Here is a 25,580-nt window from a genome sequence, read left to right as displayed (position 1 = left end):
TGTGTGTGTGTGTGTTCTTTATAGAGAACAGCACTTACACATCATAAACAGAGGTGCTTCTCACACAATGTGTAAAGCTACTGTGAAAGAAATAAGGGAGAAAGGATGTTAGGAGAAATCAAAGCATAATAAAATAGCTTGGTAACCAAGGAAGATGATGAGACAATGTATTGAAAAAAATAATTGACAAATGGCTAAGTTTCCATTTTACAGCAAAGCTTAAATGCAGGATATAGCGGAACATCATGTTCAACATTAGTGATTCATTACACACACCATAACAACCTGGTTATCCACAATAAGTAAATAAATATCACACTTATGTTGTGTCTGTTATTCCTGTTCCATTGACAGCTACTACATCATATTACCTGAGCAAGAATAAGCAAAGGTGAACTGGAAATGATAAACAATTACAGCTTTCTTCCCTGTCAACAATGTAACTGCAGTTTTTGTAACCAGACATTTCACCCACAGCCCAGAACCTCCACCATGAGCATTTAATGTCACTATAAATGCAAAACAATCTCTTAAAATAAAAGCAAAGAATTTCCAATTTGCACTTTACAATTTGCTGCACCTTAATTGCTCTAAACAATTTCCAAGCAGCTTCCAGAGGATTTTGACCTGTTCTTTTGCTATGGGGAATAGTTCAGGGTTATCCTTAAAGGCACTGGCCAATTGAGAAGTTGAATTATTCTCCAAAATCTGATATCCACATACTAATATACAGATAAAGGGGAAAGTCCTAATGAAAACACAGTAGAGAGTGATTACAACACATTTACACCTCTTGGGGAAAATCGCCTCATATGAAGGCTTGCATCAGGTAACTATCACAATAGTGGAGGTGTAAACAACAATATTTTTCCATGGAACTCCTGATGAGCAAGCAAAGCTCTGTTCATGGGAGGGAGACGTGGATAACAAGCTTCAAAGGCAAACTAAAACCAGGTTAAAAAAACTAATTGACCCAACAGAAAACCAAGTGAGAAACAATGAGAGAAATACAGAAAAGATTTTCTAGAAATAAAGGAAAATGTTAAAAACAGTAAAAGTAAGAATAACAGAAGGAATTGAAAGTTCTTGCAGAATGAGTAAGAGAAACTCTGAACTTCAGATACTTTGTGGAGGGGACTCCAACTAATTAGTAAATGCTACACTGCTTTATATGTTTACTTGCACAAAAGAGTATTAAACACTGTGATTTTCAGTTAATTTCCATATATTTTACATAGAATGTGGTCAAACAGGAGCAGGCCAACTAAAATCACTTGCTCCACAAAATCCTCTAAATATATCAGCAGGATAAGCACATCAGCATCCTCTCATTCACTCCCTGGATAGCAGTTCCAGTATTAATGTTCTAATTACACTCAAAAGGCTTTGATTGCCTGGCATTCCGAGCACCATATGGCTAAAACTGATACCCTGAGCACCATTACAGTAGGAGAGGAGAGATAATTCGTGGATGTTCTGCAAGTTTTCTTGTGAATGCAACATCTTCATGTATTTGTAGAAATCCTTGGCTCATGGCTGCTTAAAATTGAGAGAAAGCATCCAAGATGTGGAGAAGCAGCTTTGCCTAGGGTCACTTTGTCAGGGACATGTGGAATCCTAGTATAAACAGTGGGGTCTCACATATTACCCAATCCAATAAAACCTGTGGATGAACATTGGTCTCACAAGGCAACTCCAAACTCTCAGAAGTCATAAAACATAGAAGCAGAATAAAGCCATTCAGTCCATTGTCTCTGCTCCACCATTCCATTATGGCTGATCCCAGATCCTACTCAACCCCATACACCTGCCTTCTCACCATATCCTTCAATGCCCTGACCAATCAGGAAACTATCAACTTCCCCCTTGAATATACCCACGCACTTGGCCTTCGCTGCAGTCTGTGGCAGAGCATTCCACAAATTCACTACTCGATGGCTAAAAAATTTCCTCATTATCTCTGTTCTAAAAGGTTGCCCCTCAATCTTGAGGCTGTCTTTTTAGTTCTGGATAGCCCCATCACAGGAAACATACTCTCCACATCCACCTTATCTAGTCCTTTCAACATTCGGTAGGTTTCAAGAGATTCCACACCACCACCCCCCACCCCCAGCATTCTTCTAAATTCCCATGAGTATAGGCCCAAAGCTGCCAGATTCTCCATATGTTAAACCCTTCCAGTCCTCGAATTATCCTTGTGAACCTCCTCTGGACTCTCCCCAATGACAACACATCCATTGAGATATGGGACACAAAACTTGACAATACCCCAAGTGCAGCCCGACTTGTCTTATAAAGCCTCAGCATTATTTCCTTTCTTTTTATATTCTATTCCCCTTGAAATAAATACCAAAATTGCATTTATCTTCTTTACCACAGACTCGAGCTGTAAATTAACCTTCTGGAAGTCTTGCACGAGGACTCCCAAGACCCTCTGCACCTCTGATGTTTGAACCTTCTCCTTATCTAGATAATAGTCTGCACTATTGTTCTTTTTAACCAAGGTGCATCATACATTTCCCAACAATGTATTCCATCAGCCATCTTTTTTGCCAATTTTTCCATTTGTCTAAACAGAATTTGGTTTATTATCACCGACATGTGACGTGAAATTTGTTAACTTAGCAGCAGCTCAATGCAATACATCGTCTAGCAGAGAGAAAAAATAATAATAATATAAAACTAAATAAACAAATTACATTTATTGAATAGATTATTAAAAATGCATAAAAGCAAATACTGTATATTAAAAAAAAGTGAGGTAGTGTCCAAAGCTTCAAAGTCAATTTAGGAATCGGATGGCAGAGGGGAAGAAGCTGTTCCTGAATCGCTGAGTGTGCGCCTTCAGGCTTCTGTATCTCCTACCTGATGGTAACAGTGAGAAAAGGGCATGTCCTGGGTGCTGGAGGTCTTCAATAATGGATGCCACCTTTCTGAGACACTGCTCCCAAAAGATGCCCTGGGTACTTTGTAGGTAATAGAGCTGAATAGATTTACAACCTTCTTTCGGTCCTGTGCAGTAGCCCCTCCATACCAGAGAGTGATGCAGCCTGTCAGAATGCTCCCCGCAGTACAACTATAGAAGTTTTTGAGTGTATTTGTTGACATGCCAAATCGCTTCAAACTCCTATTAAACTATAGCCACTGTCTTGCGTTCTTTATGACATCAATATGGTGGGACGAGGTTAGATCCTCAGAAATCTTGACACCCAGGAAATTGAAGCTGCTCACTCTCCCCACTTCTGATCCTTCTATGAGGATTGTTATGTGTTCCTCCATCTTACCCTTCCTGAAGTCCACAATCAGCTCTTTGTCTTACTGACATTGAGAGACAGGTTGTTACTGTGGCACCACTCCGCTAGTTGGCTTATCTTACTCCTGTATACCCTCTCATCACCAGTGATTCTACCAAGTGGTTGTATTGACAGCAAATTTGTAGCTGGTATTTGAGCTATGCTTAGCCACACAGGCATGTGTATACGGAGAGTAGAGCAGTGGGCTAAGCACACACCCCTGAGGTGTACTTGTGTTGATCCCTGCAGTGTTAAACCCTGCTGCAATCGCATTGCTTCCTCACCACTACCCACCTATCTTTGTATCATCCGCAAACTCTGCCACAAGGCCATCTATTCCTTTACCCAAATCACTGCCAAACATTGTGAAAAGTAGCGGCCCCAAAGCTGATCCGAGGAATACCTCCAGTCACTGGCAGCCAACTAGAAAAGGTCCTGTTTATTCCCACTCGCTGCCTCCTGCCTGTCAGCCATTCGGCTATCCATGCCAGTACATTTCCTGTAACATCACAGGATTTCATCTTATTAAGCAGCCTCATGTGTGGCACCTTATGAAATACCTTCTGAAGATCCAAGTAAATGACATCCACAACCATTCCTTTGTCCACCCTGCTTGTTACTTCCTTGAAGAACTAACAGATTTGTCAGGCAAGATTACCCTCGACAGAAACCATGCTGACTTTACTTATTTCATCTCTGGTCTCCAAGTACTCCAAAACCTCATCCTTAATAAAAGACTTCATGTGGAAGCAAATTTTCAATCATGAAAGGAAGAACATAGAACCTGCGGTAGTACAGGTCCTTCATGTCGAACTTTTTAAGATTAGATCAGATCCAACTTTATCACTGTGCCAAGAACAGATACAAAGCCAATGAAATGCAGTTAGCATCTAACCAGAAATACAAGGAATAGTGTTATTTACAAAATAACTGCGAATAAAAAGTAAATGCCACAGCACACGAATATAAAAGTACTGAGACAGTACAATATGGGTGCAATACTGCTTAGTGCTGTGTTGAGGTTCAGCAGGGTCACAGCCTCAGGGAAGAAATTCTTCCTGTGCCTGCTGGTGCGGGAATGTTGGTTCCTGCAGCACCTACCAGGTGGGAGGAGAGTAAAAGGTCCATGGTTAGGGTGAGATGCATCCTTGATAATCCTTTTTGCCCGGCCCAGGCAGCATTTATGTAGATGTTCTCAATGGTGGGCAATTGGGTACTTTGACTGGGCAGTTTCCTTTGCGGTCCAATACAGGACAATTGCCATACCACACTGAGATGCAGTTGGTGAGTATGCTCTCAATGGTACAGCGATAAAAGTCTGGGACAGAGGTGAGCTTCCTTGATGCTCCTACTCCAAGATCAATCTAACCCTCAACCCCCACTTAGCCCTCCATTTTTCTTTCATCCATGTGCTCACCCAAAAGTCACATACATGTCCCTAATATATCTGACTCTACCACCATTCCTGGTAGTGTGTACCAGGCAGTCACCACTGTATGTAAAAAAACACACCTCTGATATCCTCCCTATACTTTCCTCCAATCACTTTAAAAGTAACGTCCTCTTGCATTAGCCATTTCTACCCTATGAAAACGTCACTGGCTATCCACTATCAATGCCTCTCATCTTGTACACCTCTATCTAATCATCTCTCATCGTCCTCTGTTCCAAAGTGGAAACTGCCCTGGGCTTGAGGAATTTTCCTACAACAGCTTCTGGAAAAGAATGATGAAGTTTATTTCGTATAGTAGTGATTGCCTGGATTTGTACTCTTAACTTCCACGATGAAAGCAAACCATCCACATCCTTCAAGGTTACCTTTCACTTTCCCAGCTACAGGGTATGTAGTACAGGCTGTGGCTTTGAATCTTCAATCCCAGTAAGCATAGAGTCCAGGTTATAGTAACTGTGCATACAGGCTTGTACAAACAGTCTGGGAATGAAAAGCTACATGGTGCAGTGCTTTCCAGTTGTGCTCATTTTGTACCCAGTGGGTGTACAAACTCAAAGTCGACCAAGCTAATCTTCAATTACTTACACACTAGGATTTTTTAATTCACCTCTCCTTCCCAGTGTTCAATGGCTGCTTCCTGTTATTCAAAGTATATTACTGAATAATTTATATTTAACTTGCTCAGAATTTCACTGATTTGTATTAATTTTAGCTTCCAATCTTCTGACAAGTTTATATTAAATGCCTCTGTAAGAATTTTATTTATCTGCACTTATCATAGATAATGTTGCAGCTATCCCCTTGGACACCCATTACAGTTGAGATGTGAAAGATTCCATGGACTAGGGTTACAGTAGTTTGAAGCTCTAAAGCAGCACTGCTGTGGATTTGAGCCAGTCAAAGGTGGCACTAATGCTCGTCACAGTTTTAATGGAACTGGAACAGAGGGACTATCCTGTACAAATCCAGTCCACAGTGGGTTAGAGAGGTCACAGGGACAGGTGCTTCAGAGATGCAGGCAGAGCAAGCACAGGCTATGTGTTAAGGACACTGAAGTTATTATACAAATGCAAAATCTTGTGGGAGCTTTGTATCTATTCAAGGAAAACTTTATGACCACCAGCTCAAGACTCGGTTCATATACCGAAGTTGGAGGAATTAGGGTTACACAGGGTGGCACTGAGCTCCCAGTCCTGCTTTAACTTCTCCAGCACGAAATGATACGCAGACTGACGTGCTATGGAATCGGAACCAAGCTGAACTTGCATTCTAGTGGAACTTGGATATGGGAGCATAACGTCACCAGTGGTATTAAAGTTCTTTCTCATAAGGGTAGTGCCCATGACCCTCATTTCCCTTACCCATGTTCATCACCACTATCTGCTTATAGGGGAGTGTGGTACTTAGGAGCAGATGGCAAGTACAATTAATGACAGCATCACACAGCGCACATGGAAAAGACAGATGCATTTAAAATTTATATCATGGTAATATCATCTTCCAGCAAATGAAAGCAAAGCAAGCAAGCTGTCAAAAATTCCTCTCAAATTATTACAATATTTGCCCTGGTACTTCTTAATCTGCAAATCTTATCAAGCCAGAATAGATAAAGGTGTGCCCTCAAAATAATTTTCCCCACTCAATCCATAGTCATTCAGTAAAAAAAAAAATACAGGAAAAAAAAATGTTCCACTTGAGTGCAACTTTATCCACTCTTTAAGCTCCCAAGCCTTGCATTTTATTTCTCTGGCTGGCACACAGAAAGCCCCCAACAAACAGCAATGTATCCTGATTGGATAAACACAACACATTGCTGGCTTCAGCTCCCTTCCTTTCCCATCCCCGATGAAAGGTCTCGCCTGAAATGTAGACTGTTTATTCCCCTCCATAGATGCTGCGCGACCTGCCGAGTTCCTCCAGCAATTTGCCTGTTGTTCACAACTGGATCCTCTACCACAGTGACCTAGAATGAGGAATTAATATTGATAGGACTATGGTGAAAATTCCCCCACTTTAATTCAAAATAATGCCAAGGGGTATATCAGCGCTGTGTGAAAGAATGCTCACAAGGTTTTAACAACCCTTCTGAAAGACAACTGCCTCCAATGGTGAAGTAAACCCACAGCACAGCAACGTTAGGCTGATCATTGTGTTAGTAAATGGCTAGAGTGGGTTCTGAACTCTAATTTCTGACTCAGTAATAAGAGTGCTACTAAATGAGCCACAGGTGACATTGAGAGCTGTGGCCACCTGACCTGCTATACCGTTTTAAGCATATCTGCTGCAGGTTAGAATAGTGCCCATTGATAAATTGGAGCAACAGCCACAGCAGCCATGGGAAGGAACAAGCTGTGAAGAAAGCAGCAGTCCACAAACGAGTTCAGAACTACCTACTCCGTAAAAACTTAATTTCAAGTAGGCAGTATGGATCTAGACCTGATCACAGTACAGCCGATCTCATCACCTTACCGCACATGTGGAACACCTTCTTAGACCAAGGTGGAGAAGTGTGTGTCATAGCCCTGGTTATCAAAGGAGCATTTGACAAGGTCTAGCATAATGGACTCTGTGTTAAGCTGAGATCCAAAGGAATATCTGGAAAGCTGCTTAGATGGCTGCAAAGCTACCTTCATGGATGGACCACCAAAGCTGTTATCTCTGGTCAGGCTTCTGATTCTTCAACCATCAATGCATCTGTACCACAGAGTTCAATACTTGGGCCTCTTCTGTTTTCCATCTTCATTGATGACCTGGTTAGTGCATGCAGTAACTAGCTATACCTCCACACGACTCCACACTATTTGCACCAATCAGAGCATGGGAGAGTAATACAGTGGCAGCAGGCCTGAATTGGGATCTTGACAGGATGAAAGCCTGAGCAGATGACTGGAATGTCACCTTTGAGCCTACTAAGTGCAAGGCGAAGGTGATGTCTAGGAAGAGGAATCCATCTAACCCCGACCTGTATTCTGGGATCTGCAAGCTGGATTTAAAGAAGGAGCTAGTAATCCTTGGTGTTAATATTGACAGCAAGTTGGTGTGGGATAAACACCTTCCCACTATTTCAAACAAGGCTGGACAAAGGCTTGGAGCTCTGCGGAAAGTAGCATCCAAACTAGACAAAGAGGGCAGAGCCACGGTTTACAAAGCCCAGGTACGAAGCATCATGGAGTATGCCTGCTTATCGTGGATGAATGCCTCACAGAGTGTCCTCCGCCAGCTTGACTCCATTCAAAGAAAGGCTCTCAGGATTATGGGTATAGATGAAGCCACAGCTCGTGAGAAGCTAGCCATCAGTAGCTTACACCACAGACGACAGGTTGCTGCAGCTTCTGTGCTTTATGAAATGCACACCAGCCACAGCCCTGCAGACCTTCACGCCGTGATCTTATGAGAGACAGTGCACCACACGATCAAGTTTATCTATGCCTGCTCATGCTGTTTCTATGCCTGATGTGAAAGCCTACACACTGGATAGAAGCTTCCTTCACTGTGCTATCAGAATTTGAAGCAACCTTCCAGGTGCTGTGGTTAGCAACATCTGCGACGATGGGGTCCAAGCCTTCAAGAGTCGAGTGCACAAACACCTATCATCTCTGGGAGGGAAGTCACACGCTTCTTCATAAGCTATCATGAAGGGGACCAGGATGGCAATACTTGGTTGTCGGTAGGTAGTTAATACTCAACTTTCAAGAGCACTTGTGAGTTATGTTCCAGCTAGACTTAGTCCTTACACTACTGGAGAACAGTGCGGAAAGAACAAGTGCTGTTTTCTCCCGGTAGGGATCAGTTTTTAGTTCCAAGTGCTCCTGCCACGTTTTGTCACCCTGCAACCTTACCCTTCAATCTCTTTGAATTATGGAGGACAGCATGTGTATAAATGTCTCTCTCCAGCAGACCTCATCATGACTCCAGTATTTCTACAATTCTTTAATATTTCTTAATTGTACATATGATTTCTGTTCTACCACTGAGCAGCAGTGAACCATCTGATTGGCCTATCGGAGTTCTCTTTGGGAACTAGTTGACTTGATCAGCATTTCTGATCTGGCTATTGTTCACGATTGCACTTTAGAAAACAAAAAGGTGTTGAAGTTGAAGCAAGCAGGAGATGAAATGAAATATCCCATTGAGACTTGTGGGGGAGGTATCAGTGTAGACAAGGCAAAGGCCTAAAACCCCATAGGGGTAAAGTGGTGCAGTGATGTGTAAAGGAGAAATAAAATCTTGGTAATTTCCACTTAATTAGAGAAGATGACGGCACGACGCAGCGTGCTGCGGCCACTCCGGAATGAATATCTGTTATTTGTTAAGTAGGATGCCATGCACAATCCTGATTTGATGGAGACGGACGTGAGAAGAATGGAGGAACATCTAGTGAAACTTCTGAAATGCCTGTTTCGCTGCTGCTGCTACTACTGTGCGATCCAGAATCTCCGGAGGGGAAGGCCCCGAGTCCTCGGCTTTGCCTGTTGCTTGGCGGCCGGGGTCAGGGTCGAAGCGCTCGGCAGAGATGGTGCTCGGTGTCGGAGGGCTGGTTGGAGGCTGGAAGTTTTCAGACGGACTCAGAGTCGGCTGTGGTCGGGTGCTTCCAGGGTGCTGCATCGGCAAGTTTGCGGCACTGGAGGTTCATGGCAGGGAGAGTTTTTCTCCCTTCTACCGTCTGCGTGAGATGATGGGGCTATCGGGACTTTAAGACTTTTTTTTTTAAACCGTGCCCATAGTCTGCTCTTAATCAAATTACGGTATTGCTTTGCACTGCTGTAACTATATGTTATAATTATGTGTTTTTTGTCAGTTTTAGTCTTGGTTTGTCTTGTGTTTCTGTGATATCAAACTGGAAAAACATTGTATCATTTCTTAATGCATGCATTACTAAGTAACAATAGACGAGGACTGAGTGTCCTCATAATCTAATCTAACCTTCACTAAATTTCATCTCACACTGGTGAAGGTCCTGAAAGCACTACAGGAGGCCTCGACTTCCTCTGCCATTGTTCCCATTTGCTGTTGACTCACTTAGGTAGTCATTCATTGCCTGCTTTTTAAGGCAAGCAGCTTCATTCCTGGTATTCATTCATTCTGTGAACACCCACCTCCGTGACTGCATCAGAGAATCTATGAATTCTGGATGAAGTCATGCTCACAATAGTTTCAGAAAAATATTCTTTCTCAATGACCTTCTAAAATGTGCCTCCTCCAATCCTCTCCATCCCAAGAGCCGTAGGATGCCTTGTCAGATTGAAGCTGAATTCAGAGGTTTACAGCCTACAGGAAGTTCAATTAGCAGCAACAGCTTCTGTTTCCAAGTTAAAACAGCCCAACTAACATTTGACCAGCCACTTACAGACATAAGAGACCCACCCAGTGTAGGGCAAAACCCTCGAAGTATGTTGGAACAGACGCTTGTCAGATATTTCATGATAAATTCCAACTAATTTTCCTCATCGATGCAGTCAAGCTCTGTGTTGTAACCTTGACAAGAATGCATGTTCTGTGGGTTTGCTTCATCCATGCCATATTAATTCACTTTTCTTTCTGCTTATCCATTTTTAAAAAATGATGACAACACCAGTTCCTTATAACTAGAGTCTGGTAGCAATGAAATCTTTCATTCAGATTGTGTCTTACAACAATTTGCACCAATTTTCATCAGGACCAAACCAATACACACTTCACCAACAATCTCATTTCCTGTGTCCTCCTTCCACAATACACATGCAAACACACTCAAACTCACTTAGTGAACTTGTATTCAACCAACACTCTAGCTTAAGGCTCATGCAGTTAACGACGGAAGTCTGGCGCACTAGCATTAAGTCTGCTTGATACAACGATCTGCCCACCTTCTGCGGTTCCTTCTGTAATCACTCTCCATGCGCTCATTTCCTTGTCATTACATCAGCTATAATGCTCCATAGCTACCATTTTGGATCTCTGAAGGCATTCATAGCAATCAAAAGCCTGGCAGTAACAAAGAATTTCAGTCTAGGACTTAACAACCGACTCTGGAGCACTGGAAAATTTCTGGATAGATTTCTTATTCTAGGTTTTCCCCAGCACTCTGCTCTACAACTTGTTGCCAAGAAATTGGACAATTTGGTCCTGTTTTCTTGAGTGCATTGACTTAAAAATAATTTTCCACATCTTTTGAAATGTTTACATAGATTCCTTATTAGAATCCATTAGACTGATAAAAGTTTCATAGCTTGGCAACATGTGAATGACACTTAACCAAATAATATTACAAAAATAAAGTCTCCAAAGGACTAATAATAAACACAACAAAAAATGCAAATGCATTCCATCTTTAAGTTTTAATTCTCTCATGCTCCCAATCCCACTACCATTTAAAATACTACTAAAGTTTAACATTTGAAGGCAACACAAGTTCATCGGATCCAAATCTCATGTGAATTGGTGTCAAACTTAGTTTGAAAATTCACTAGGAAAGCATGATGGGACCACTTCAATACATTTAAGACACTATTACAAATAGTTTTGTCATTTGAAGTCAAAACTTTCTTCATTTCTAAATTTACTATATTCACAACAGATTAGCCTAGAAAATGACATATCCATCTGTCATTGTAGAATGTAGACTATGTGATACAGGTGATCTGAAACTGACCCAGGCACTTTGCCAATGAAGAGCATTTAATTTCTGTGGACAATGCATAGCCAGTAATGGCCTGCAGGTAATCATGAGAGAGATAGCAAGAATTGGAGAACAAGGGCAGGTGATACTGCCACCTCACCACTCAGGGAGCGAAGTCAAGATTCTGAACTGGGGAGCTGTCTGTGTGGAGTTTGTATATTCCCCACAACACGTGTTGGTCGATAGGTTCATTGGTTACCTACATTGCACCAGGGTAGGTGAATGGAAGGAGAATCTGGGTGGAGTTGCTCAACACATGACAGAGAATAGTTTATGGAGGAAATAAGTGAGGAAAGGGATTACTAGGCCAAATGCAGCCCCTCTATGTCATAAGGAAATCTAAGAAATAGAGAAGACAGCCTTCGGTACTGCAGTGGAATGAATCACTCTTCCACAAGTGGGGGAGGGACTTGGCTGATGGGGCCCAGTGGTTGTGTAGGTAGCGTACACCCTGCATCATTCATGCAGGACTTCCATGTCCTCTAGGTTCTCAATCCCATCCCAAATGCTCCTTCTCCATTTCAATCTGTCATGTGCCAGATTCCCAGGATGAGGATGTTACATTTCTTCAAGGAGACTGTGGGCACATTCTTGAATCTCCACCCCTGCCCATTTGGTAACCTCTTTCCATGACAGAGGTTAGACAAGAGTGCAAATTTCTAAGGTCCAACGTTGGGCATGAAAATGATATCACCTATCCAATGTGGCCAGTTGGGTATGATTAGAGCTTCAATGCCGTGGTAAGACCAACGTCAGTTTGTTTATCCTTTAAAGGATTTTTGTAGAGACAACATTGGCTGTACCATTCCACTGTGTTGAAGTCTCTGTAATAGGCAGTCTGGGTTTCAGAATACTTAAGAGGGCAAAGACCACCACTACCCTGTGGAATATGGGCTTTGATGGAGGCCCAAAGCCTTCCTCATTCAAACAAAAGCTGTGCTAGCACACTAAAGTGACAGGGAATCTCAATACAATTTGAGTGCTGGGCTTCCAGCCATTATCAACAAGTACGTTTTACCCTTGGATGCTTAGGCACCTCCATAACACTTCGAAAACTGATGCATGTCATGCAATGGACAATGAGAGTCACTGGCTTCAGATTGTTCTCTCATCTTGAATCAACAGGTTCCCATCATCTATTTGGGGTCAGGGTAAAGCCACCATTTGTTGGTCAACCAGCTGCCAATGAGCTCCAGAGTTTGTTTTTTCACCAACCTATCAAGGCCAGGACATGGAGCTACAGAACTAACTTGAGTTTAGTCTTTGATATCTTCCCCCCGTGCCAAGACAACGATGATGAGATGGCATACAGAGAGGAGGTACAGCATCTTGTAGGATGGTGCAAGTTACACCAATTTAATTTGAGCTCAATGTGGACAAGACTAAAGAGCTGATTGTGGAATTTAGGAAGGTGCAGGCTGACACCCGTCACTGCTGCATATACGTGGCTCCTCCTTGGACAGAGTTAGGAGTACCAAGTCTCTCAGAGTGCACAAAATGGATGATTTCACCTGTTTCCTCTAAACTACCTCTTTAGCCAAGAAACTACAGCACCATCTCCACTTCCTGAGGAGATTGGGACTAATAAGGCTCCAACCCCAACTATTTTTACCAATTTTTTTTTTTTTTTTTTTTAAAAAAGGAACACCTTTGAGAGGTCCCTGACCAGCTGCATTACCATTTGGTATGGGAATTGCAAGGCAGGAGGCAGGAGAAGATGGCAGCGTGACGCAGCGCGCACGGCCACTCGGAAATTATATCATATTTGTGAAGTAGGATGCCGTGCACAATCCTGATTTGATGGGGACAGCCGTGAGAAGCACGGAGAAACATCTGGAGAAACTTCTGAAATGCCCGCTTTGCTGCTGCTGTTACTGTGCGATCGAGAATCTCCGGAGGGGAAGGCCCCAAATCCTCGGCTTTGCCTACTGCCTGTTGCTGGGGCCGGGGTCGAAGCCCTCGGCAGAGATGGTGCTCAGTGTCAGAGGGCTGGTCAGAGGCTCGGAGTTTTCGGACGGACTCAAGAGTCAGCTATGGTCGGTGTGCTTCCAGGGTGCTGCATCAGCAAGTTTGTGGCGCTGGAAGCTCATGGCAGGAAGAGTATTTTTCTTCCTTCTATCGTCTGTGTGAGATATTGGGACTTTCAAGAGACTTCGAGACTTTTTTTTTAAACCGTGCCCATGGTCTGTTCTTCTATCAAATTACGGTATTGCTTTGCACTGTTGTAACTACATGTTATAATTATGTGGTTTTTGTCAGTTTTTCTTAGTCTTGGTTTGTTTTGTGTTTCTGTGATATCATTCTGGAGGAACAAATTGTGTCATTTCTTAATGCATGCATTACTAAATGACAATAAAAGAGGACTGCATGTCCTCATAATCTAATCTAATCTAAATTTGACCAGGAGTCCCTAAAAAGGATTGCAAGGACTGCTGAGGGGATTCTCGGAATTTCTCTTCCACACTTCCGAGATATTTATCCAGAGCACTGCATACACAGTGCCCTTAGCATTTCAAGGATCCCATCCCAAAATCTTTGCCCCCCTCCATCAGGCAGGTGGTACCGTAACATTAGGACAAGAACTGTTAGGATGGGAAACAGCTTCTTCCTCCAGTTTGAGACACTACTGAACTCCCTGCCACCAGCCAGGTCTCAATTATGAAGCACCAGTAGTGTTTTACTGCTTACTTTGTAAACTTGTGTTGCAAACACATCTTCTGGAAATTATTTTCTTATTTGTGGTAATATTACTTTGTGTTATGTGTGAGTTATATGCACTGCGTTGTGCACCTTGGTCCAGAGAAACACCGTTTCATTTGACAGTATACATACGTACAAAATTTATCATGAATTGATGTGATCAATCACTCCCAGTTGAGCTCAACGCCTTTTATACATGCTTTGAAAGGCAGAATAAAACTACATCTGTGTGAATCTCTGCAGCATCTCGCAACCCTAAGATCTGTTTCAGAGGCTGATGTCAGAATATTTTTTTTATAGGGTTATTAGGCCCTGATGTTGAATCTGGTAGGGCTCTGAAAACCTATGCTAACCAGCTGGTGGTTGTGTTCAAGGGCATCTTCAATTTCTCACTGCTGTAGTTGGAGATTCCCACTTGCTTCAAAAGGGCCCAAGAAGAGTAGGGTGATCTGCCTCAATGACTGTCACCCAGTAGCACTCACATCTACTGTGATTAAGTGCTTTGAGAGGTTGGTCATGGTTAGACTCAACTTCTGTCTAAGCAAGGACCTGGACCCATTGCAATTTGCCTTTCACCACAACAGGTCTGCAGCAGATCCAATCTCACTGATTTACCATTTTGCCTTGAATCACCTGGACAACTGCAATACAGTCGACCTTCACTAATCCGACTACCCGTAATCCGGTTCCTTCAATAATCCGGCACTGATTATGCTTAATGTGATCCTTCTGTAATTCGGCATTTTCACCAATCTGGCACTCCTCAGGTCCCAGTGGTGCCGGATTGGTGAAGGCCAACCTGTACCTACAAACAGGCTGCTGTTCATTGACTACAGCTCAGTGTTCAACACAATCATACCCTCAGTTCTGATCAACAAGCTCCAAAACCTGAACCTCTGTGCATCCCTCTGCCACTGGACCCTTGATTTCCTCACCAGGAGGCCACAGTCTCTGTGGATCAGAATTAACATCTCCTTCTTGCTGACAACATTGGTGCCCCACAAGGATGTATCCTTAGCCTACTGCTCTACTCTCTCTACACACGATCGTGTAGCTCGTGACAGCTCAAACAGAATCTATAAACCTGCTGATGACACAGCTATTGTTGGCAGAATTTCAGATGGTGATGAGGCGGCATACAGGAGTGAGATAGATGAGCAAGTTGAGTAGCGTCATAGCAACAACCTTGCACTCAATGTCAGTAAGACAAAGGAATTAATTGTGGACCAGAAAGAGGAAATCAAGGGAATACATACCAGTCCTCATCGAGGTATCCGAAGTGGAAAGGGCAAGCACTGTCAAGTCCTGGGTGTCAACATCCGACAATCTATCCTGGCCCAACATACGAATGCAATTACAAAGGAGGAACGAAAGCAGTTATGTTTCATCAGAAGTTTGAGGAGAATTGGTTTGTCAGCAAAGACTGGCGACTTTCTGCAGATGTACTGTGGAGAGCATTCTAACTAACTGCATCACTGTCTGGTGTGGAGGGGCCATTGCACAGGATCAGATAAAGCTGCAGAAAGTTGCACACTCAGCCAGCTCCATCATGGGCAGTAGCCTCCCCAGCATCCTGGACACTTTCAAAAGGCAATGCTTCAAAAGGCAGCATCCATCAAGGACCCCCATCACCCAGGCCATGGCCTCTTCTCATTGCAAGCATTAAGGAGGTAGTACAGGGGCCTGAAGACACACACTCTGCATGTAAGGAACAGCTTCTTCCCCTCCACCATCAGATTTTTAGATGGAAAATGACCCATGGCAATTACCTCAGTATTTTTCCCTCTTTGAACTGCTTATTTAATAACATAACATATAGCTTTCATTATGTACTTCAATGTACTGCTGCCGCAGAACAACAAATTTCACAATGTATGCCAATGATATTAACCCTGGTCCTGATAAAGGCGAATAACAATAAACTTGAACTTGAAGTGTTTGGCACAGCAATCCTACCAGCAAGATGCAACTCAGCAAGTGAGAACAGAAGTCATAAATGTCATTTATTACCATTTTTTAAAAAAACAATGCTTAATATTTGACCTTGAGATCATTGGCAGAATTTAAATTTCTGAAATCAATAGCTTACCCTAGGGAAGCTGGAGTTGGAATTTGTTTCATACAGAAAGCTCATTGGCAGAATTCAAGGTTTCATAATTTTAAGTGCAGCCCCTAGTGAATAAGTTTGGATGTGAACTGATGTGGAACAAGGTGCCTGCAATGCTGACAAGAGGGCCAACACAACAGAGCAAATGAGTTTCCCTTCTGACAAACAATCTTAGACTAAGTACATAACAACAAATCTCAACCCAGCTTTCACACAATAAATATACATAGACAATTTTGAATAAACAGAAGTTTGACTCAAGTTTCAGATAGCCAATAATGGAACAGATAAATGTCATACTAAAACTCTGCTGAGGCTATGATGAAAACACATTATGACAACAGACTTTAACCTTGAGCAATTAGATGCGAGTTTTGTTTGAGCACTGGGAATTTATAAATTGTTTCTATATTGGATAGTCAAGATACAATTGTTCAATACATTTCAAATCATGCTGTATCTCTAAATAAAATGAAAATTGAGATGTCTAATTCTCTTATGGTACTACATAAGCAACTGATAATGATCATTACATGCAGTCTCTGAGCAGACGCTAGTTAACTCCTGTGACATGCAGAAATGCATGCACAAAGGAACTTCAGTTCCTAGGCAAACTCCCAGATGAGAACTTTCACCTACCTAAGAGCTAAATTCACATTTAGAAGAGGTTAATTAAATGCACGTACCACGTTTCAAGAATCCATACTTTAATCATTACTTTGTTCTCTCTCCACTGCCTATAATTTCTTACATGACTTATCCAAAAGATGAATGGGCACAGAACTGGCAATTACCCACATGTAGGTTCTCACTTCACAGTTTTCACTGCTCTTGTTGGAGACAGGAAAACATAATTTTGCCAGCTCCAGAACAGCACACCATTAGACAGGCCAGATAGCCAATAATGGTTTCAGGTAGAGATAGGGATGGGGTGGGGGTGGGGTTTGAGGTTGGCTAAGATGCCAACTCTGAACTCATCTCACAACATGCATTAAAATTTATTTTCTGAACTTTCCTTCAGACGGACACATAGCTGAAACTGGCAAAAATCTACTCTTATCCTATGCACACTTCAGTTTCCTAATATTCCTTTACCCATGTTTAAGACTGCACCCACCCTGGACATTTGCTCTTCTCCCCATTCAACCAGCCTCAAGCACAAATTCTATCCTACTGTTTTAGACTCTTGAATGGACCTCAAGTACTTTTGCCCTCAATCTGCCTCATTATGATCTTGCACTTTACCATTTATCTGCACTGCACACTTACACTTTATTCAACATTGTTGTTTTACCTCAATGTATTATGCATTAATCTAATCAGTATGGACAATATACAAGACAAGCTTTTCACTGTACCTTGGTACATGTGACAATAAACCAGAACCACCATTTCACAACCAATCACACCTTCACATCTCATCTTAACAAGACTATAAACTCCCTCAGCCCATCCCAGCCATCCTTCTTGTAGCCTTTCATCTCATCAGCCAACCAACCCAACTGCATCACTTTCCCATCCCAATCCATCACACCTTCACTGATTCTACAATCCAATAACCCACCAACCCCCTCCGAAGCAACCACCCAGCACACCCTCACTACCTACAGTACAACTATACTTCCTTCCACCCATCTGATCCCTCCCCTCCAGATCCCTGCAATTACACCATCTGTCACACATTCCCCAAATCCCATTGCAATACTTTCTCAATCCCACCAAACACTCTCCAAAATCATCATATCCTAGAGCTTATTAACCTATCTAATTCCACCTACAGCACCAAAAAGCAGAAATATGCTTGGCTGATATTAACATCCGACATGAGCAACAAACACACGACATAGAAATAAAGTTCAAAGTACATATATGTCACCATATACGACCCTGTGATTTTCCTGCTGGCACACGCAATAATTCCAATAACCATAATAGAATTAATGTAAGACTGCACAACTGGGTGTACAGTCTGAGTGCAAGAGAAACTGTACAAATACAAAAATAATAAATATTGAGAATATGAGATGAAAGTGAGTCCATAGGTTGTAGGAACATTTCATTGATGAAGCAGGTGAAGTTGAGTTAAGTTATCCCCTTGGTTCAAGATACTGATGGTTATGGGATAATAACTGTTCCTGAATCTGATGACCTGAGTTCTGAGGCTATTATAGGAAACAAATCAAAAGTGAATGTAAAGTACAATTTTAAGTTCGGTCCTTTAAAATTCTTTGAATTCTCTCTTCCTTTAGAAAGGTTTCTTATGGTTGAATATGTTAACTAAGCTTTACAGATCACTCTTTCCCTGCCACATGGCCAGATCATTCCTGATGTAACTAAGTTAATCTAACTCTCTAACTTCCTCATCTTTTCCCATACCATGCCCATAGGCAAGTCTTAATATGGCAGCCTGAATCCCAGTTCCTAATACATTCCAGGATTCTGACAAGCACATTATAATTTCCTGATTCATGCTGAAGAGTTAAAAACAAATATTTCACATCTTTTAGTGCAATAGGATTTGAAGTCATTACCACTGAATTAATATTTTCCCATTTTTGCTGAGCAGGATGCTTTGGAACTTTCCTCAATCCTTCGCTTTACCTGGTTTCTGCATAGTGAAATTCCTTGCCAACTCACTCCCCACTCTCTGTAGGCATTTAAAATCAACTGCTGATCCACAATTCCCTCCATTAACAACTCTGCATTTAAAAAGCCTCCATAATTTTTTTTTCTACTTCACGGAAAACAGTATCCACATCTCATGTTTTCTCTTAACATTCATTCACATCTCTCGCCTAACTCAGGTATAATTAACTTCAATGATCTGTAATAATCCTCAGAAAAAGTTAACCAAACATTACATAATTAATAATATAAAATACTTTCTCCTGCTTATGAAACAATGGCCTTGGGAAATGAACTGTTTTGGACAAATGGCTATGCCCTGGCGATCAACAAGATCATCCACTTTCCATTTCTAATATCATCCCCATCTACACCCTACAGCTGCTTTCATTACATCTAAAGTTTCTTGCTGATATTTTGTTGTCTGCTTCCCATGTTCCACAATGCAAAATATGCAACACAACAGCCTAGTTCATCTTGACATAAAGAGCTGATCTTCCTAACTGCCAGTCTCTCATCCTTCAACATGGAAATCCATATTCTCATGCAGAAAGTCTCTAATAGATTTCCCACCAGCCCTCCTTCCTACTTCGCCTCAGTGGCCTTGTTACTCCAAACCACTGTGTTCTTCTAACCTATATGCTTCTGTGCCTCATTTCAATCTCTGAAGTCTTTGTATTCCATACACACCATTCCCCCTTCAGTGGCATGGACTATAACCATCATGCTTTCATTCTGGTGTAATTTCTCACAATACCTTACTTTGCTTTCTTTCCTCCCAACTTCAAAACACGAAGGGTCTCGGCCCGAAACGTCGAGTGTACTTCTTCCTAGAGATGCTGCCTGGCCTGCAGCATTCACCAGCAACTTTGATGTGTGTTGCTTGAATTTCCAGCGTCTGCAGATTTCCTCGTGTTTGTGTTTCAAGACACTTTGAATCACTTGCTTTCATCTTGCTTTTGGTTATCAGCTCCAACTCTTCCCCGAGCACTGCTTGATGCCCCCACTTCTGTTGCTTCACAATGCTCTGAGTTTATATTACTCAGAAAGGGGCTACAGAATTGAAAGCCATCTTTCAACCAAAATTGGTGCCAAAAATCACCAAAATCAGTGCCAACAATCACCAAAATCAAAGCCAGGTATAAAAATCAGTAGTATTTCTAGCAAGGTTTAAGTGGAAACTTGAATAATTTTCAGCTTGCAATTCTACTTGCTTGGGAAGCAAGGATTTTCAAATTGACACAGCTAAAATGATTAGTGCATTTGTACCAGCTTGCCTGCATTTTCAAACCAGCATAATCAAGGAGGTAGACAACTATTTATACATCAATAACATCATTCACATTTAATTTTGTTTCTTCGGATTAAAATCAGTTGGAAAGTCAATTCATCAAGGCTATTCTAAAAAGACTCTCGGAAGTTTGGCTTTTTACCCTCATCAGTTCTAGAAACGCAATAGCCACTTTATTAGGTACACCTGCTCATTAGCACAAATATCAAATCAGCCAAGCCACATAGCAGCAACCCAATGCATAAAAGCATGCAGACACGTTCAAGAGGTACAGTTTTTGTTCAGACCAAACATTAGAATGGGGAAGAAGTGGGATCTAAGTGACTTTGACTGTGGAATAATTGTTGGTGCCTGACAGGGTGGTTTGTGCATCTCAAAAACTGCTGATCTCCTGGGATTTGCACACACACACACACACACACACCAGTCTCTAGAGTTTACAGAGAATGGCATGAAAAAAAAAAATCAGCGAGTGATAGTTCTGGGAGCAAAAACACCTTATTAATGAAAGAGGCCAGAGGAGAATGGCCAGACTGGTTCAAGATGAAAGGAAGGCAACAGTAACTCAACCACGTGTTACTACAGTGGCGTACAGGAGAACATCTCTGAACGTACAACACACAAACGAAACAAGATGGGCTACGGCAGCAGAAGACCACAAACATACATTCAGTAGCCTCTCCATTAGGTACAGGAGGTAGTTAATAAAGTGGCCACAAGTGTAGATACCCTACTGACTCGGTGCCAACTTGCCAATAAACATCCTGATTTTTTTTTTTATCTAATGGGTACTGATTAATAAAGATATTCTTGTATACCTAAAGTTGGCCATGTGGTTTACTCATAGGAAAGCAACAATGATACATTCAAATTTAAAAGTGACTACTCTCCAGCTAAGACCATGTTAGCACATTTGAGTGTGGTGGTTCCAAGTGTACATTTTAATATCACTTTTTCTGTCAGAGCTGGGAATTGATTAATTCATTTAATAGGATTAAGATGCTCACTTTAGAAGAATATTTTTTAATCCTGCAGCATGATATACTAGTAAAAATGATTTTAGCAATGCAGTTAATAGAATCAAACCTAAAAAATACATTACCTTCACAAGAATTTGTAACTTGATACACACTTTTACCTGCTGCATTTTAAGATCCTATGTAGTAAACTAAAATAAAGCTTCCTTTATTTTAGCCTAATGCAAGTAAAAAATTACTTCCATTTACCATATTCATCATAGTACATGCAAAGCAGGTGCATCCCCTGCAGCTTTCTACTTGGACAGAAGAGTGTTTTATGCTGGTGAGTGATTTCAGGTCAAGTACCTATATTTTTACATTTTCGTTTGAAAGTCTGCCTGTGATCCATTAATGGCAGTGGGATTCAAAGAAAAATGTTGCACAGTAAATGTTTCTGACTTTAAAAACATCTCTTCGCGTGTTCTAGTGTTGGAGGCTGATGGATCAAAAATTCTAGTGCACCGTCAAACTCAGAAAAGTCAGTCGATAGTGAGAATTAGATTATTACCTTCATTTGGAACCATTCACTGGTTAAGCGCTAAAGGCTGGGCAAATTGAGATGCAAATCATTTTCCAGTTATTTCTAAAGTGCTAAATATTTTCCTGACTAATTGAAACCACTGAATTTTGCCACGGTGTTTTCCTAATTCTAGATCACTAACGGGTACTTGGGAAAACAAAAGTTAACGGCAGATGCTTTCTTCAATCAAGTTATCATTAGTGAAGTTTAACTTTAACACTTGGCAGTCCGTCCTCCTTTAACTGGAATTTCGGAACTACTTAAAAGATTAAATATCTGCTTTCGAATTTACTGAAGCATCCTAAATATTATCAAGTGTAGACTCATGTTACACGCTCGCAAAAGAAAACCCAAGACATTTACAGCAACAGCATGCCACGACAAATGCAACAATTAACAGACTTACTGGAGTCGTCAGATTCGTAGCCTTCAGCTTCAGCCTCCTCTTCAGGTTTGGGAGGTGCAGCTGACGCAGATCCATAAGCCCCAAATAATTTGTCCACATCGTCCTCCTCTTTTGTAGACTCTGACTGGGTGACAGAAGGCTGGCTGATGGTGGAATGCATAGAGTTGTTGCGGCTCACAGCTGCAGGAAGACCACGAGGAAAACGAGGGAAGTAATCAGAGATTTGTTTAATAGGTTTAATCGGACCGGGGCAGACATCAATAGCCATATGCTCCTGAATGCTTATGGCCATTTTTTCTCCTTTTCGGACTGTCATGCATGCAACCCTTTTTAACACAGCAGTCAGCAAAAGAAAGACAGACAGAAAAAGCCACCCTGAATCTTGAATTGAGCAAAGAGGAGCAAGAGTAAGAAGCGCTGCTGTCACACAGCAGAACTGAGTCGCCAGTGTTAAGCTAGGAAGCTTATGTGCTTTGAGTTGTAGAAACCTTGTGCATGCTGTCTCGCTGCTACGGACACTCCTTATCTTCCTAACACTGCTGCTCAGCCTATGAATGCGTGTGTGTGTGTGTCTCTCTCTCTCCCCGTGTATGAGAGATTGATTGGGAGAGGTGGAGACAGTGATGTCAGTGGCTAGCAACTAAGCAGTAAACAGGAAGCACTGGAATGAAGGCAAAATCAGGTGCGAGGGTTAAGAAAGGGAAAAAAAGATTTGGAGTCTGTTTGTAGCATGCTCTGATTAACCCATACGATGTGAAAATCATCATCTAAATAAAATTGCCTTCTGTTAAATGCCAGCCTGGATCCTGTTGACTGACCCGACCACAGTTTATTGGTTGAATTAAACTGAGGCATTCCACACAGTAGTGTAAATCGGGATTAAACTCATAGTAGCTCCTATCAGATGATGTAAAGAAAAACAAGAAGTGTGATAGTCATGCTAAATAACAGCGCCTGCAGAATAAGTCAAGTGGTATGCCAGAAGCAACATATTGTGAAAAGGACAAACAGATTTTGAATTTATCAATAGAAGACACACAAAATGCAGCTGGAGCAGACAATTTTTAAAAAATCAGTTCTTATACTTCAAACATTTTCAAATTGCTGACTTTATCATTGATTAGAAGCTTAATATAAATATCCTATCATCACTGTAAAAGCAAAATTTGAAACAATTGTATCCATATTAGTAATAACATAATACAGATTGGTATTTTCTGTAGGTTAATTTACAGCAAGTTCTAGTGCAGTTTTAACCCTTCAGCATGTTCTCACTAATCAAATGAGCAGTGTACTCTGGCTGTGAATTTAAACAGCTGTCCCAACAAAGAGTACAATGGATAAAATATGCTCCAACAACCCGGTGGTGAAGAATGTAGGAACTACAAGAAAAACAGTCCAATTGTTAGGTGCATGTGCTAATAAGCAACTTTACCAACCTTTTCAGCTCATGATTCCTGAATTAAATGATTTGTTTGTAATCTCTGGTTACTGATTTCTCATACCCACAGCAGCTTGTTTTAACCAAACATGATGCAATTCATTATTTTTCTGCAAACTCCTGTCTCTCCATTAAATTTCTTTGTCATCATCTTATAGAACATTGCATGCTAGACAATATGACAACACCCCTAAGCAGACCAGATGGTAGTAGTAAAAGGGAACCATCTGACAATCTTAAGAAGAGACTTAAACAGAAATAAGAAAGCTGAGTAAAAATGGTAAATCCAAAAAAAAGTTCAAAACTTTAAGATAATCACCTGAACTTCAATTTTGTAACTTTTGGCATCCTTGAACTCACAGTTATCTGTAAAAGTATAATGTGCCATCTTTTAGTATTATGAACAGTTCCAGTCTCTATTATTAAATAGACTGCAGGGGAAGTTGAAAACACGCTTTAAAGGAATGAAACCCAAACTGCAAGGTTACACCTCAGTGAAGGATTAAGGTCCTTTCTCCTGAAGGAAGAAAATTAAGGGATGATCTATTCATACTCTTTAAAATAAAGATGGATTTTGTTAGCATAGACACTAAAATAATTGTGACATTTTTGAAGAACAGCAGAACTGGTGGCTGTATCTCAGTTCAGACATGAAGAGTATTTTGGTTAAGCTACTGGACTTGCATCTAGAGGTTTTACCTATTGATTAGAGATTTCTTTCCTTGGCAATTAGGGAATGTAAGTTTAAGTAATTAAATTTACCTGGAATAAAAGCTAACACCAACACCAATTGTTGTACAATCTCCATCTGGATTCTTCGTGGACCTTAAAGTCATAAGGTTATACAATATAATGTACATCATAGAAACAGGCATTTAGCCTGACTGATCCATGCCACCAGAACGTCTGTCTACACACATCACATTTTTCTGCATATATCCCAAATCCTCTATTCCTTTCATGTCTACGTACATATCCAAATGTTTTTTTAATGCTGTGATGGTACCTGCCTCCACAACTTCCTCCTGCAGTATGTTCCATATAGCCGTAAGACACAGGAACATTTGGGCCATTCGGCCCATATAGTCTGCTCTGCCAATTGATTATAGCTGATTCATTATCTCGTTCAAACATATTCTCCCGCCTTCTCCCTGTAACCTTTGATGCCCTCACGAATCAAGAACCTATCAACCTCTGCTTGAAATATACCCAAAGTCTTGCCCCCCACAGCCATCTATGACACAGATTCACCACACTCTAGCTAAGAAATTCCTCCTCATCATTGATCAAAGCTTCTACTCTGAGGAAGTGCCCTCTCCATATCCATTGTATCTATCCCTTTCAATATTTGATAGGTTTCAATAAAATCCTCCACTCATTCTTCTAAACCCCAGTGAGTACATGTCCAGAGCCATCACCCTCTGTGTGGAAGACTTGCCTTTCAGATCTCCTTCAAGTATGTTATTCCACACCTTAAACCTATGTCGTATAATCTTAGATCTCCCTACCAGTGGAAAAGACCAGACTACCTACTCTATCTATTGCCTCATAATTTCACCATTCAGTATCCTTCGCCCCACTGAGAAAAATATCAGCCAATAGAATTTATCCCTGTAACTTAAGTCCTTTTCTTCAGGCAACATCCCTGAGAATCTACTTCTTCTGCACTGTTTCTACAGCTACCATCAGTAGAATATTGAGAAACATTTTGGTCATCGCACTATAGTGTGATGATCAGAATGTTTCCAATATTCTAAGTGCAGCCGCAACATTTGACGTCCCAACTCAACAGCCCTGCCTGTGAAAGCAAGCAAGCTAAACGTTTTCTTCACTACCCTGTCCAACAGCATCCCATCCTTCATGAATTATAACTATAGGTGTTCCATGATCCAGAGCAATGACCCTCTGAAATAAAGCCTTCCAGTTCATGGTCAATTAGGAATGAGCAAGATGCTGCTATTGTGAACATTATGGCAGCAATATTCACATCCTAGGAATGAATGAAAAAAAAATTTATTTTATTTATTTTATTCAGCGATAACTGAGAATTTAAATAGAGAATGCAGG

At 41.3% G+C, this 25,580-nt stretch overlaps 1 protein-coding gene across 1 annotated transcript in view; it reads right to left on the bottom strand.

Annotated features, from left to right (window-relative positions):
* LOC140187869 (double C2-like domain-containing protein beta) overlaps positions 1–22,408 on the bottom strand; it is a 290,217-nt gene extending 267,809 nt beyond the window's left edge. The window contains exon 1 of the mRNA XM_072243665.1: positions 22,073–22,408. Coding sequence (XP_072099766.1) covers positions 22,073–22,388 — 316 coding nt within the window. The 5' untranslated portion in view covers positions 22,389–22,408. The remainder of the gene's footprint in view (positions 1–22,072) is intronic.
* Positions 22,409–25,580: the final 3,172 nt, after the last annotated feature.

This window comes from Mobula birostris, chromosome 25 (assembly GCF_030028105.1).
Source record: "Mobula birostris isolate sMobBir1 chromosome 25, sMobBir1.hap1, whole genome shotgun sequence".
In the NCBI taxonomy this organism is placed as follows: domain Eukaryota; kingdom Metazoa; phylum Chordata; class Chondrichthyes; order Myliobatiformes; family Myliobatidae; genus Mobula; species Mobula birostris.
Note: the sequence above shows the minus strand (reverse complement) of the source record. Positions and strands in the feature narration are given on the sequence as shown.